Source organism: Diceros bicornis, chromosome 26 (genome assembly GCF_020826845.1).
Source record: "Diceros bicornis minor isolate mBicDic1 chromosome 26, mDicBic1.mat.cur, whole genome shotgun sequence".
NCBI classification, from domain to species: domain Eukaryota; kingdom Metazoa; phylum Chordata; class Mammalia; order Perissodactyla; family Rhinocerotidae; genus Diceros; species Diceros bicornis.
Genome location: NC_080765.1, coordinates 37,295,581 through 37,310,705, shown reverse-complemented (window position 1 = coordinate 37,310,705; position 15,125 = coordinate 37,295,581). Strand labels below are relative to the sequence as shown.

At 42.6% G+C, this 15,125-nt stretch overlaps 1 protein-coding gene across 2 annotated transcripts in view; it reads right to left on the bottom strand.

Annotated features, from left to right (window-relative positions):
• CPPED1 (calcineurin like phosphoesterase domain containing 1) overlaps nt 1–15,125 on the bottom strand; it is a 107,874-nt gene that overhangs the window by 72,370 nt on the left and 20,379 nt on the right. For both annotated transcript variants that reach the window (XM_058570030.1, XM_058570029.1), the window contains exon 2: nt 13,060–13,278. In XM_058570030.1, the coding sequence (XP_058426013.1) occupies nt 13,060–13,278 (219 nt within the window). The remainder of the gene's footprint in view (nt 1–13,059; nt 13,279–15,125) is intronic.

The following is a 15,125-nucleotide window of genomic DNA, read 5'->3' as shown; positions in this document are numbered from 1 at the left end:
GAAAACATGATGCTCAGAGAAAGAGAGGACCACACATTATACGATTCCATTCATATGAAATGTCCCTAACAGGCAAATCAATAAGGACACAGAGTACATGAGTGGTTGCCAGGGGCTGGGGATGAGGAGGGGGTTGGAGGGAAATGGAGAGTGACTGCTGACAGGTACAAGGCTTCTTTCTGGGTTGATGAAAATGTTCTAAAATTGATAGTGGTGTTGGTTACACAACTCTGTGAATATAGTAAAAACTATCAACTTGTAGACTTTAAATGGGTCAATTATATGGTATGGGAATTACATCTCAATAAAGCTTTTGAGAAATAAATGGCAAGCAACAGGATATATTGGAGGAAGCCATTTGGTGTAAAACTAATTCTGCCTGAGTCTGTTTTTCCAAAAAGGCTAGTGGCCTTTGAACATACATTGTATATCTGCTTTAAGCATTTATCATGTCCCAAAGACAAGAACAAATGCCCTTAAGATAAGGATGCAACTTCCCCCACACTGGCATTTCCTTAGGCATAAGCATTTCTCCCTAGGCTAGGATTTGATTGCTGTGCTCATCCTGTGACCACCCAGCTTCAGACAACAGACCTCCTACCTGCTGTGTCCATCAACTGCTGTGCCGACAGGACAATCTCGTGACTACTGTAAAAGTGACAGTGCAATTATATGTGATGCATGCTCTTTGATGGTATATAACTGCTCTGTACACCCCACTTCTTTGGTGCCCTTCCTTCCTTGGAGAAGGAAGGCCCCAGGCTATATGGTCCTCAAATTCGGCTCATAATAAACTCACCCCAATTTTGATTTATGGATTGATTTTGGATTATTTCCATTGACCCTTTTATTTTAAAAAAAATCTAGTAGAAGTATTTATAGTTATTGGATGGTACTGAATGCCAGACAGTGATCTAAGCACTTTTTTAAGTTTTATGAGAAGCCTATGAAGTAGGTACCATTATTATCTGTGTTTTACTGATAAGGAAACTCAGCTACAGAGAGAGGAGGTAACCTGCCCAAGGCTATCTGGCTAGTAAACAAGGGATCCAGGATTTGGATTTTTTTTTTTTAAAACGATTTATTTATTTATTTATTTTTCCCCCCAAAGCCCCAGTAGACAGTTGCATGTCACAGTTGCACATCCTTCCAGTTGCTGCTTGTGGGACGCGGCCCCAGCATGACCGGAGAAGCGGTGCGTCGGTGGGCGCCCGGGACCCGAACCCGGGCTGCCAGCGGCGGAGCGTGCGCACTTAACTGCCAAGCCACGGGGCCGGCCCGGGATCCAGGATTTGAATTCAAGCAATCCGACTTCACAGCCTTGCTCCTAACAGCTGCACATGTACAGAGGGGCCAGTTCAAGCAGAGGCCCTGTAGCACGGGTCACGACAGAACATAGGACACGACTGTTGCACAGTCGGGGACAGTTTACATTCTGGTATCCTGTCCACTGAAGAGTGACTCACCTCTGTATGTGCTGCTGTGGAAAGACGACAGAATGTAAACAAACGCCGTGTCTTTTTTGCACCCTTTGTGCTTTTTACAAAAGGCTATACATGCAAGTGTACATAAGCTTGACAATTTTCTGTCATTTTTCATGAAAAACTAATAACCGTGTTTTTTTATGAGGAGAAGTAGGTCAGTGGTGGCAGGAACGCTGACTTTTTTTCCGTGTACCTTTTGGTACTTGATTTGATTTTTTAGACCATGAGCATGGCACGGGCTACCCAATACGGCCCCAGTTTCCAGACAGCCTTCTCTAATCCCCACACCAGAGCAGGGCTGTGCACTGCACCTCCTCCCAGCCCCACGCACCATGCTCGGTATCACTCACTAAGGCAGCCACTGTATTTCATGTGTACGCCTTCTGCTTCCCTCTCTCTCCCTGTCGAGCCTGTAAGCTTCCTGAGGACAGGCCCTGGGCTTGTTTCTCGCTAAGCTGTAACGGGCACAGAAACAGACCCTCCACACTTATTTGCTGTTATCAGATCAGACAAACAAATGAGTGAAGGAATTCAGGTTGAATTACCTGACTTCAACTGCCAACAGTCAAGGGCATGGCAGTGACTGGTGGGACAGGAGGGCACTGTGCAGGAAAGTGCCAGGACTGGGGACACAGTGGCACAAGCAGCCTTGAGTGGAACTTAAGAAAATGATTTAATTCCTTCAATTAAAAACATTTACTTTCATCTAGTTCCAGAGAATTTATGGAGCCATAATTCTTTCCATCTCAAATCCTTTCCATTATCTTTTCCTAATTGGGGTATGTAAATTCATTGATCTAAAACTTTGCAAGCATAAACATAACTCAGGTACTGATCCACCGCATTGCTAGCAGATCAAGCTTAATCAGGTTCTACCTGTTTTTAAATTATATGTTATTAGACAAGATTCATTTAATTTTGCATCTAACAGCTACAGCTTCTTACACCGGCTGCTCCCAGACATTTATAGCAACTCACCGTTGAATCCGTACTATGAACCAACTTAGGATACAATTAACAAAATAAACTGTTTGACATAATACAAGGTTTTGGTATGATATGAAATATGCTTTAATGTGTTTTTGAAAAAAAAATTAAGGAGAGTAAATTATCCAAGTGAAATTTCTAAAGTTGCTGCCTTACAGATCAATACAAAATTTCTTCACAAGAATACTTATGGATTATGACAACAGTATTTCACCCAAATAATTATAAAGAAAGGAAGGAGTAGTAAAATTTTTATACAACCCAAATAATATATATTGAAAAGAACCTACCATGGTTTTCCAATAAACTATTTAGGAACTGGAGGCAACAAGATAGAATTCCAAACACGCAGGTGAGTTTCTAAATTCTGGGGGTTATAAAACAGGTGTCCTCAGCAGTTTTGGCATTTAAATGTGCTCTGTTTTTCAACCTCTCATTATTTTTTTCATTTCACATTCTGATCACTTGACCAATTACCTGATAATTGAACTCCTTTGGGGTCATGCTCCTTTTTACTACTTCATTTAGTTGCAGAAAATAGGCCCATCAAAGAGGTTAAATGTCCCAAATCCAGGAAATGAGTGTTTAGAGTAAAAACAATGAAAGGAAAGACAGAAATATTCCAAACAGCTAAGCACAAGCTAGAAAGACACTAGTTTTGTCTATACTGTCTCAGTTTGCCAGGGGACTGGGCAAGCATCAGTAGCATCTGTTAACCATCTCCAGAAAAATCCCAAGGAAGGGCAGTGGGTAGAACTCCAGAGCTGTTCTGCTCAGAGGGCTGGTCCAGTGTCTCTGAGCAGACTGCCACAGGTTCTCTGTCTAATGGCATCTATAATCGTGGTCTGCTATGCAGGAAAGTGTCCTCAGATGGGAGTGGAAAACAAGAACCCTCAGATCATAAACGACTTTTACTCCCTGGTTCCTTACCCTTCTTTTGAGTTATGGAGTCTTAAATGATATGATGAAAGCTACAGACCTTCTCCTCACTCCACCCCTCAAAGCACCTACACAAATACATTGGATTCTGCCCAGTCTCATGGGGCTCACTGGCAAAGCCGATTCATGGACCCCACACCCGGTTAAGAAACCTGCCTCTAGAAGTCCCCCTTTGGGACACTACATTATTTAGTGCCCCAGAAGGGAATCCTCATAAAAATTTGCTTTCAAACCTAAGATTTTTGAGGAAAAGCTGTGTCTCTCTTAGATATGGGTGTGATTTTGTTTCTTTGATAACTTTCTTTTCTCTCTGGCTAAAATTCCATCTTATCGACCACAATGGCCAGTAAGATCTGCCTATTTGTTTCTGCCCCTCCCTCTGGTCCTGACTTCCTATATAAACTTACATTTCCTTTGGTCCTGATTATTTGTTTCTTACTTGTATTTATCATTCTGTGTTTCTGTTTAAGTCTTCTCAAATGCTTCATGGAACAAACAAACAAATGAGACAAAGCTCTCTCAATTTTGAGTTTTTGATCCAAACACTGGGAACCCGAGAGAAAGAATATGGAATTTTTTCCCTTAATCAAAAGCCAACGGTTTTCTAGCTCCTCTAGTCACTTCTTTTCACTGAATAATCAAACGCCCAGAGAAACGTTCTCCTAGCTACAATTAAGAAGCTTTCTGGCCTTTAATCAAAGGCAGAGTTTCTGCCATTGAGTTTATACTTTGGTCAGTTATAATATCCACCGATTGACTATGAAGAGACAGCTCCAATTAGTCAAACGAGAGTATGTTCACATGTGCATGTGGATAAAGGCTCTTAATCTGGGGTCCAGGGGGATCTGTGAACCTGGATGAGAGAAAACTACATTTCTACTAACCTCTAACTGATATTCAGCATTTCCTTCTATTATGAAGTTAGGCAGAAAATACAGAGGTATTAATGCTCCTGTGACTCTGTCACCAACAGGAATCACAAGGATTTTTCATATCCCATTACAGCTGTTGCAGATAACTCACATATGGTTTAAGCTCAGCATCACTTTGAAATTATGGTGGTTATTAGTCCTGCTACAGATCAACAAAGAAACATATATATTACTTTATCAAATAATTTCTTAAATATTTTGATAACTGTATTTCAATATAATTGGTTTCCTTTCAAATCCTATGCATTTTATTTTATGCATTTAAAAACATTATTCTCAGGCATAGTCCAGAGGCTTCACCAATCCGCCAAAGAGGTCCAAGGCATAAAACAGGTTAAGACGCCCTAACCTGGAATAAAGAGTTGACACAGCCAGCAGCCAGCGCAGCACCTCTGCCATGACACCAGGTGGCAAAGGCTGGGCGAGTGGGAGGACGATCACCGCCCCCAACAACGCTGCGTCTGATCGCACACCTAATCAGAAACAGCTTTTCAAGTAATGCTCCAAGTTCCCTAATTAGTAATATTAGGTAAATTAGTTCAAACCACTTTCAATCAGCCTCAGCAGAAGGGAGGTATTGTCGCTGATTGCCTGGATGCTTTCACAGGGCTTACAATGGATGTGAAGGAGCCAATGAGCCCCGGGGCTGGCTGATTGCTCCGGGTTACCACTGCTCAGTGTTCCGCAGGCAAACGACCTGCTGGAAGATCAGAGGTCGACAGCCCCGGCCCATGCCAGGGCCTGGTGATATTTCAACCAAGGTGTGTCACTTTCTTGCACTCACATAATCCCCCTTGTATGTGTCTGTATGTTAGGCTGTATGGTAAATTGTCTTTAAATCTTGGCATTTCCTGGAGTCTGGAATAGGCACTTAGAAATAAAAACTCAAGGCTAATTATACAGCTAAGGAAATGAACGTGGGTTAACTGAGCTTCTCTTAAAAACAATAATAACCGGGGCCAGCCCGGTGGCGCAAGTGGTTAAATGCACGCGCTCCGCTGCGGTGGCCCAGGGTTCGCTGGTTCAGATCCTGGGCACGCACCGAGGCATTGCTTGGCAAGCTATGCTGTGGCGGCGTCCCATATAAAGTGGAGGAAGACGGGCATGATGTTAGCCCAGGGCCAGTCTTCCTCAGCAAAAAAAAGAGGAGGATTGGCAGATGTTAGCACAGGGCCGATCTCCTCACACACACAAAAAAACAATAACTGCAACAATAAATCTTACTGTAATATGGACAAAACGGTTTCTGTTCAATGAAACTTTCTGAGTACCTACGGTGCGGTAGGCAGTACTGGCACTTATGGCTTGTATGACAGGGACTGAGACGTTGGTTGCACAAAAGAGAGAACATGGAAGGAAAGCGCGTGTCAGTCCCTGAGAGAGGTCCTCCAGGGAACTAGATGGCAAACTGGCTAGTGTTCACTCGATGCAAATGCTCGAGCAGATCCCAAACCCAGCCAACCCATGTTGACTTCTCACCTAAAGAAACATTGACCAGAGTACACAGGAGAACGTCTGATAGCAGTATTGTTTAGATTAGCTCCAACATGAGGAGATTATCACTCCTGGTCATGACTAGGAGAGAGAATTAACCAATTATGAGATTCCAATCCATGGAATGCACTGCAGTTATGAAAAGCCTGACATAAACCTCTGTGTATCAACATATAAGGATTTTCCAGACAGATGGAAGGGGAAAAAGCCAGTCACAGAACAATGTGCACAGAATGATGACACTTACATAAGACCAGGTTGCTTACGTACTTTTAATATGGTGATACTTAACTATGGTGACCCCAAGGGCAGGACCTGGGTGGGGAGTTACAGTTTATTCTAGATATAGATTTTAAACCTTTACAAAGAGAACATATTCATATATTACTTGTATAATAAAAATCTAATAAAATAACAATAAAACAGATCCATATTTACCCCGTTTGAATCCTACAAAAGATCAGAATGATCAAAAAAAAAATATTCAATGTTTTCATGTGTCCTTATTTCTAGGTCAAGCATGGATTTTTGTCTCCTTTATTCACTGATGTAGCACAAGCATCTAGAATAGCGCCTGGCACAAAAGAAGGACTCAATGGAGATTTGTTAAATAAATGAACTGATTATTCATTTAATCCAGAAATTTGTACTGGGTGCCTACCATGTGCTAGCTACTTGCTAAGGATCATGGAAAACATACAGTGATTTATTTGACTTGCATTCATTGAATTCCTTTCACATGCCCAACAGTGTTGGATACTAGATGACAACACACACCAATACAGACAGACCCATTCACTGCCCTTTAGGAACTTAAAATTAAGCTTGGGGGAAGGTGAATTTGTAGAGGTTGGAGGGATAAGATAAGGCCTTTTCCTGGCCAGAGCCTTAATCCTGCCTTTGGTTTTCAAAATTATGCTTCTGAGGCTTTGCTTATCATAGTCTGTATTGTATCAGAATTATGTTCACGCATTTTGCCTGCCCAGCTGGGGGAAAATGAATACCAACCTTCCTGGATTGTATGAACAATGAAGGACAAATGGCTTATTCTTTGCCTGAAGCCCAGCACACCAAGCATTTCATCTTTGCTCGATGGCTTTATTTCTCAATTCTATTCATTCATTACACAATTAGAAATCTCCAAGTGGGGAAGGAATCGTGAGGGTCATTAGGCCATGGCTACTCTTATCTGGACCTGGGCCCAGCCCTTCACATCTAATTCAAGGGGAGGGGCTACCAAACTAGATGAAATAGAACTTTTCAGGTCTCACTTAGGTCTTTTCAGAAAACCACAATTCCATTTATCAGTAACTCTACGTGACATTCCCATAGCATCTCCCATTCCTCACCTCCACTCTGTTGACTCCCTTACTCTCCAGCCTTTTGCAGCCATATTTGCAGAAGCCCAGTCCTTCTCTACGTTGAAGTTAAGACTCTTCCAACTAAGTGGATTATTCTGTACTTATCTATAGCAAACATCACCTTTGTGCACAGACCCTCACCTCCAATTTGTCAGAATCATTTCTGAATTCAATTCCATTTTCATATTCAGTCACTTTGGTCCCAACAGAAATGGTCCCAAAAATTCAAATATATGATACCTGGGATCATTTTAACTTTGAAACTAAAATGTGGTTACCGTGCAGTGGGTGTGTAGAAGTTAACTTGGGGAATGACAAAGGGAGGAAAAAGCCTTCTGCTTCTAGTGATGAAAGGTTTCTTCATCTGTAAACCCAAAATCATCAACATTGCAGATCCATATGTTGTTTCTTCATCTGTAAACCCAAAATTATCAATATTGCAGATTCATATGTTCATTCCAAAACCCTTTGGGCCAGATCTGGTTTGAAAGTTGGAGTTTTTCAAACTTTAAAATAGCAATGCTGGGCATAGGGTATACACTAAATAACACCTCAAGCTGGGTCTCCAGCAGCACCCCGTAATAGAACACAGTAATAGTTTACTAGCAAAACATATGAATATTCTCACTAAGTAGGATAAACAGAGACTATAAACAGCCTCACGTCAGTTCAGGTCAGTTTTGCTGCCAACTGACTTAGTTCCAAACTTAAGGAAAAAACTCTTAGTTTTCAGAGCTTTTGGAACTTTGGAATGGCAGAGAAGGGATTATGCACATGTACATGACCCAAATCGAAGAACCAGTTCCAGCTCTCCCCACCACTCCATATAAAGATACTTTATACATGTGTGGCTGTTCTCCTGAACATTCTGGTCAAGTTCCCCTTTGGAAGCCCTGCATAGCAGAGGTCACCCTGCTTTAGTTATTCAAACTGTTGTTTAGGAAGCAAAACAAAACCTACAAACTTAAAGCATTCCCCTTTGAACGCTGAGCATCCTAAGACTAAAGTAATGATAATTCTCTTGCTCAACACCATATCTTTAACAGCTGAAGGGAATTTTCACAAATTACCTGCAGACACACAAAAATTGTACATAACACATTGAAAAGCAAAAAACCCAGGGCCCTGTGCATTTTAGTCTATTACGTGCTTCTCAAACTTGATTATCCATAAGATTCACCAGGGATCTTGTTAAAATACTGACTCTGTTTCACTGGGTGGGGGTGGGGTGGAGAGTCTACATTTCAAAGAAGCTCCTGGCTGGTGCTCTGGGAACCACTCTTTGAGTAGTGAGGCTGCAGTGGGATGTGCATGAGGTTTGGAAAAGGATGGACTTGAGTTAGATCCTGATTCCACCACTTATAGGCTGAGTGGCCCTGGGAAAAGTACTTAATTGCTCTGAGCCAGCTTCCACCATCCATTAAAATGGAAATACTCAGGACCCCTCCTTTTCAAGACTGTAATGAGTAGGTGAGCTAGAAGCACAGTTCCTGGCAGATAACAGGCCTGGAATTCCATCCTATGCCATCTGTGGTAAGCTGAATAACGGCCCCCAAAGATGTCCACATCCCAATCCCCAGAACCTATGAATATGTTACCTCACATGGTAAAAGGGGAATCTGCAGCTGTGATAAAGTAAAGGATCTTGAGATGGAGAGATTATCTTGGGTTATGTGAATGGGCCAATGTAATCAAAAGGGTGTTTTTAAGAGGGACGCAGAAGGGTCAGAGTAATAGAGATAATATGAGAGGATGGACTCAAAGGTCAGAAAGGAGAGAAGATGCTTGTTGCTGGCTTTGAAGATGGAGGAAGGGGCCACTACCCCAAAAATGTGGGCAGCCTCTAGAAGCTGGAACCTCCATAAAGAACACAGCCCTGCAGACCCATTTTAGACTTCTGACCTCCAGAACTGTAAGAGAATAAATCTGTGTTGTTTTAAGCCACTAAGTTTGTAGTAATTTGTTACAGCAGCAATAGGAAACTCATACACTATCTGTTGGACTAATGTGAATGCAGGCTTGCCTCACTTTACATAATAGAGGATTTCCTGAGGCTTAATTATCAACTGAAACTAAATCATGTACCAGTTGCCCAGCAGAGGTCGATACACACAGAACTCTTCAAGGAGACTTTATATCAAGGGAAGGATTCCTCCCACATTGTCTGTTTTGTTTGGTAAGGATGCTTGTTAATAAACATGGACACCATGTGCGTTAATAACAAACTGTTCTAAAGGCCGAAAGGAATCTCTTACACTCTAATTGTATCATCACGTTCCAATCTGTCAGCTTCCACATAATTGTTGAAATCTAACAGGGCTCCTGGGACAATATCAGTGGGTTGATGCCTCAACGTCAGGAGGACTGAAGAAAGTAACCCTAGGCTTAGTGAAGGACTGAAAATCAATGGTGTTCAGAATAAGTCAGATCGAGAAAGACAAACACCATATGATTTCACTCATATGTGGAAGATAAACAAACACACATAGATAAGAACAGACTGGTGATTACCAGATGGGAAGGGAGTAGGGAGAAGGCGAAAGGGGTAAAGGGGCACATAGGTATGGTAACGGATAAAAACTAGACTACTGGTGGTGAGCACAATGCAGTCTATACAGAAACTGAAATATAATAACGTACACCTGAAATTTACACAATGTTATAAGCCAATATGATCTCAATAAAATTTAAAAAAAGAAAGAAAATCAATGTTCTCAATATTTGTACAAATCTTCAATTGCTATTATAAGTGGCTTATCCCATAGATAAGCTTTATAAAATAAGAAAATACCAAGATAACCAAAAAGATGCAGAATGAAAACATGTGTTTCAAAACTAAGTGGACTTTGTTCAGCCTTTCTCAGGCTTTTTCCTGCATGCCTTGTCACTAATGGCTCCCCTTACCATCCGTGGTTTTGCACTTCCCTTACCAGGCTCTAAGCTCATGGAAGGACCCGGTCTCTCATTTCCAACTATTACATCCACAGCATCTAGCACTGTAACTGGCTCTTAGGTTGCACACAACAAATATTTGTGGATGAACAAATATTATGATGGATATTCATAATGGAGAAGCATATTATGACTTTCATTAGAAAAAGCATTACTCTTCAAGTTCTTTTTCTCCAGTTTGAAACTAAAACTACTCGGCCCAAGATATTATTTATGGTAGAATTAAAAGCATGCTTTCTGATTTTATTTGCCTATTAATATATGCATTCGATAATTAACAATGTGTTAAGCAGTCAAAGCAAATAATTACTTTTTAGTGTCTGCCCCTGCCTATGAGCTAAAGGAGGAGGAAGCCACTAATTGCATATTAAAAAAAGGTAACTAGTTTTAAAACGTTCTGTTTAATCCCAGACCACAATATTCAAAACAGTTCCAGTCTTTCCACTGGCTCAGTTACAACCTCACACAACAGTCCCTCTTCAAAACAGATAATGAATTCTGCTCTGGTTGCACTGAATATAAAATCCGTATTCAGAAGTTTGCCAGTTCACATTTACGAGGTCTTCTGAACAACTAGTAGGGTTGGTCACAAAAACTATATCTTTTAGTTTACTTATGTTCAGCATACTTTATTTAAGAGGCAATGTAATCACATGGAAAGCTTTTATTTTAAATCTTACTTTGAAATATGACTGAATACATTAACATAATTCAGAACTAGTCAGTAAACATCTACAAGAACATGTTATATAATTCTAGTGAGTCTCATAATCTGTTTTCAGAGAAAAGAAATCACTGGACAGAAAAATGTTAAATTCAGATTCTGATTTTCAAGTGTCTGATAAAATCACAAGTTGCTCACTGTGTGGTCCAGAGAGCTCTAGCTGACGCTCCAAGTGCGTATGGGGCCAAATGAGTCCAAAGACACCAGATAACTGCAAATCAGACCACTGGGAAGCAGCACGAATCTGTTTGGTCAACTCATACCTTCTCATACCAACTCATACCAACTCATACCAACTCCAAGTCCTGCTGTGATTTCCAGCTCCTTTAGAAACGAGGGCACTCTGTGGTTACTTTAGCACTGTACAATCTCAGCACCCAGGAAGCCTCGGCCAAGAGTCACCAAGGGTAGCCAGGTTCACAGGCTAAGATTTTACCTCTCTACAAGACAAAATCAGGACCATCCTTGTGGACGCGTGTCCGTACTGACCTGCTCAGACGTTCACCACCAGCACGGAGGTATAGAGCCGTCTGCCCCTGTGCTGTGTGACCCCAGACTGCTGAGGTTTTAAATTCTTGTTGCCTCAGTGGGCTCTCGGCTCAGAGACCGAGGCTCTAAGAAGGTAAGGGTTCTGTCCAAGTTCACCCAGTGCATCAGTGGCGGATGTGGGGCTGGCATCCCGGACACATGAGCCCTAGTTCAGGTCTTTGTCCACCACCTTACTTTCCCTCACCCCATCCTGCCACCGTTGTACAGGCCCAAGAGCAGGACAGGCTGCTTCTCCAGGGATGACAGCACTGGGTTCTACTCAGCGGGAGTCAACGACGTAGGCATGTCCACAACCACGACTTTGTGTAAAACATGAGTAAACAGAGAAGGAGGGACAGTCTGAGGGATCTCCCTTCCGGTTACACTCCCCAGACTTTAGGGAGAGCAATTCTGGGCAGCTCTTTTTCCTTTCACATCTTCACTGTGGGATTGTTCTGGATAGGTAGGTACACTGCCAGACAAGTGAGTCTGGATGGGGAGGAATTAATGCACCTGGGCTTACTGCAGAGCGCCTCGGCTTCTAGAGGTGTTAGATATCATAGCAGGACCCAAGAAGCTTGGTTTACAGGGTAACATTAGCCAAAAACAAATATCCACGGCCACTGCAGTGCTTTCTGCAAAAGTCTTCAGGTCATCTCTGTTCCACTTAGCAGAGACTGAGACACAGATAAGAGTGGCCATGGGCACCCAGCCTCCCTGATGGGCAGGGGCAGTTTCCAAGTGCTTATACTTGCTCACTGGGTCTTATCCTTGCCTGGGAAAGAAGGATATCAGACTGGGGGAACAAAAAAAAGGGAAGTAAGTTCTAGAAGGCATCTGTTATTTTCTCATTCCCAGGATGCCACTTTTCTTTAGGGGAACCATTCTGTTCTGATCACCTGGTTGCAGTGGAGCTGATCCCACACCCTGGCTTCAAGGGGCCATGTGAGCTGGATGGGTGTTGGTCTGGGAGTCTGACTGGGCCACCAAGAATAAGGCACTTTCTTTCTGTTATGGTTTCTGTAAGAAGGACATAAACCTAGAGCTCCCAGGAGCCACTACCTACAGAGAGAGCCCACATGAGAATGAATTCAACCCAGAAGAAAGCAGGGCTTAGCAACAGAGAGACCAAGTCCTGCTAACACCCTCTGAGCCCCTGGATCCAGCCATACCTGAAGCCTACATCTGCCCCTGGACTTTATAGTCCCATAAAGCAATACATACTTTTAAAAACAATTAATCCAGTTTAAGCTAGATTTCTGTGACTTGAAAACACACTAACAAATACAGGAAAAATAAAAGTATAAGAAGAGGGGAAATAAGAGGAGAAGATTACATTTACGAATACAGTATCTGGAAGCAGTTCAAGTTTGTCCCCTGGAAATGAAGAAAGGTGACACATGCGAATCTGTTCCATTTTTCATATTAAGCTCAGATCATCAGAACTGTAGCTCTGCTTAATTACTGTGATTAATCTCACCAAATTCTAAATATAAAACGAGTGTGCATTTTCTGATGTTCGATGATACTGCAACAATCATGAAGGAATGAGCCATTACTGAACAGAGACATCTTTTAAGAGAAATCATTTTTTTCTGCCCAAATGTAGTCATGTCTGGGTGAAGGAGAAAAGGTCAGAGTGACAACCCAAGTCTTACCTGGCATGGCATGGACGAGGTCCCCGCAGAGAACAAAGAATTTGGGTTTGGGGTTCAGCCTGTTGATGGCCTGAACAGCTTGCTCAGTCAGACGGATCTCCTGTCCCCACTCGTCACCGCATCTGTCACAGTCACCAGTGGACCAGGCCTTCATCAGCCCAAACTGTGGGTCTGCCCCTTGGATGAAGTAGAACGGGCCTTTCCATTCCCTTTCCTTTTCTTAAAAAAAAAAAAGAGAGGGAAGAAGTATTATAAAATATGTCAGGGAAAGCATCCAGGTTACCGTGTGAGTCGATACAATATTTTTCTTAAATTAAGTAGGTCATTTTAATAAGCTGCTGTTCAAACATACCATTTTCCTGTCATAGTCTAGAGGATTTTGATTTATACTAATTATGCCTGGGACCCGGCGGCTCCCCGAGGCCAGGAAAAACCATGTGGGCTGCAACAGCCACGCAGCCGAGCTGTTTGTTTAAAAGCCAGGCGGCCAAAATGGAGCGCCGAGGCACAACACACGCTGTATAGAGGATATTAATGTCCAATAATAGTTTTTTAATTAGAATTAAAAATACCCCAAATTGAAAGCTGCCAGAAGAATTATATGTAAATTACTAGGTGAAGCGCTCTCAAATCTTTTATGCCAGGCTTAATGGCACAATTTGCACTGTTTCGGGGATGTGACAGAATTTTAATTATAATACTTGGAGCTCGGAAGCTCCGGCTATCTGGTGGGAAAAGCAGTGCCAGAAAGGAAATCTTGAAATGAGTTTGTCAATGTGGAAAAGAAAAATCGATGCTAACATTTCCAAGGCAGCATGATGTGGGCATAAGCAAGGTGTGGGGCTTGGGGTAGGGGGAAGGAGGGGGAAGGGGAGGGAGAGGGTATTCTTTAGGTTCTTGGAAAGGGCACTAGGTCACGTGCCCCAAGATTACCAGGTTTGCCCGTCCTATTGGTTCTACGGGCCGAAGCTTCACGGACCACAGGTCTTTACCCTCATCCACCAAAAGAACTGTAACCAGCGCCTGCCTTCAGAGCTGGAATGGCCAGTAGTGGGCATGGAAGCCCTGTGGGTTTCAAACTTTTTTTTTTTGTTTTTGGCGACAGAATCCTTTCTTCAAACAAAACCTTATGTGGCAGACCAATGTTGAAAACACGGAGCTTCCTCTGCCCGAGCAGGATCTGAGGACGAAGCAGTCTGAAGACCCCCGATCTACAGCCCCCACATTTGTCCTCTGAGCAAACTGAGGCCCCAGAGAGGTGACATGACTTGCCTAAGGGCCCATCAGCAATCAGTGGCCGGGACAAAACTACCCCACACTCTTGAGACTGCTTTCTTCTTTTTAACAAATTAATCCATTTGCATGTGTAACTAAATAAGTGGCATTTCATTTGGAAGTCATGAAGATATTTATAATTTCTAAAAAGCTCCTCGGAATCATTTTGTGTTTGCGTGTTCAATTCATTCGTTTATTTGGTGGGTATTTACTGAGAGCCTACTGTTTGCCAGGCCCGTGCAAGGTGCTGACCATACACGGGTGACCAAAACAGGAGACGTCCCTGCTCCCATGGGGCTGAGTTCTCATGAGGGAGATAGACGCAAACAAGGAAATAAGCAGAGAATGGAGCCAGAGGGTGCTACGGCCTACGAGAGGATGAAGAGTGAAGCAATAGCTAATTTAAACTGGACACACAGGCAGGGACTCTCTCTGAGGTGGTGTCATTTAAGCTGAGATCTAATCGGCAAGAAGAGCCAGTCGTAACCTCTTTCAATTCCATGGCCACCCTCCCACCTACCATACTCAGCTTACTACCATCTTAGAGTGGACCTCTAGCTCTCGCTCAGCCGCTCTTCATTCTGAATTCCTTTTTCAGAACTTAAAAAGACAAACATGCAAAGAAACAAAACCATCTATACATATTTTATAAAACAAATTGTATATGCGTGTTAATCCACCAGTTCTTGATCGACAGCTCACAATGCTAGCTGCTCAGTCAAATCACAACCAACCCGAACTCAATCTGAACAAGGACTGCAGGTGCATTCATTGCTAAGAACAGTGATCCA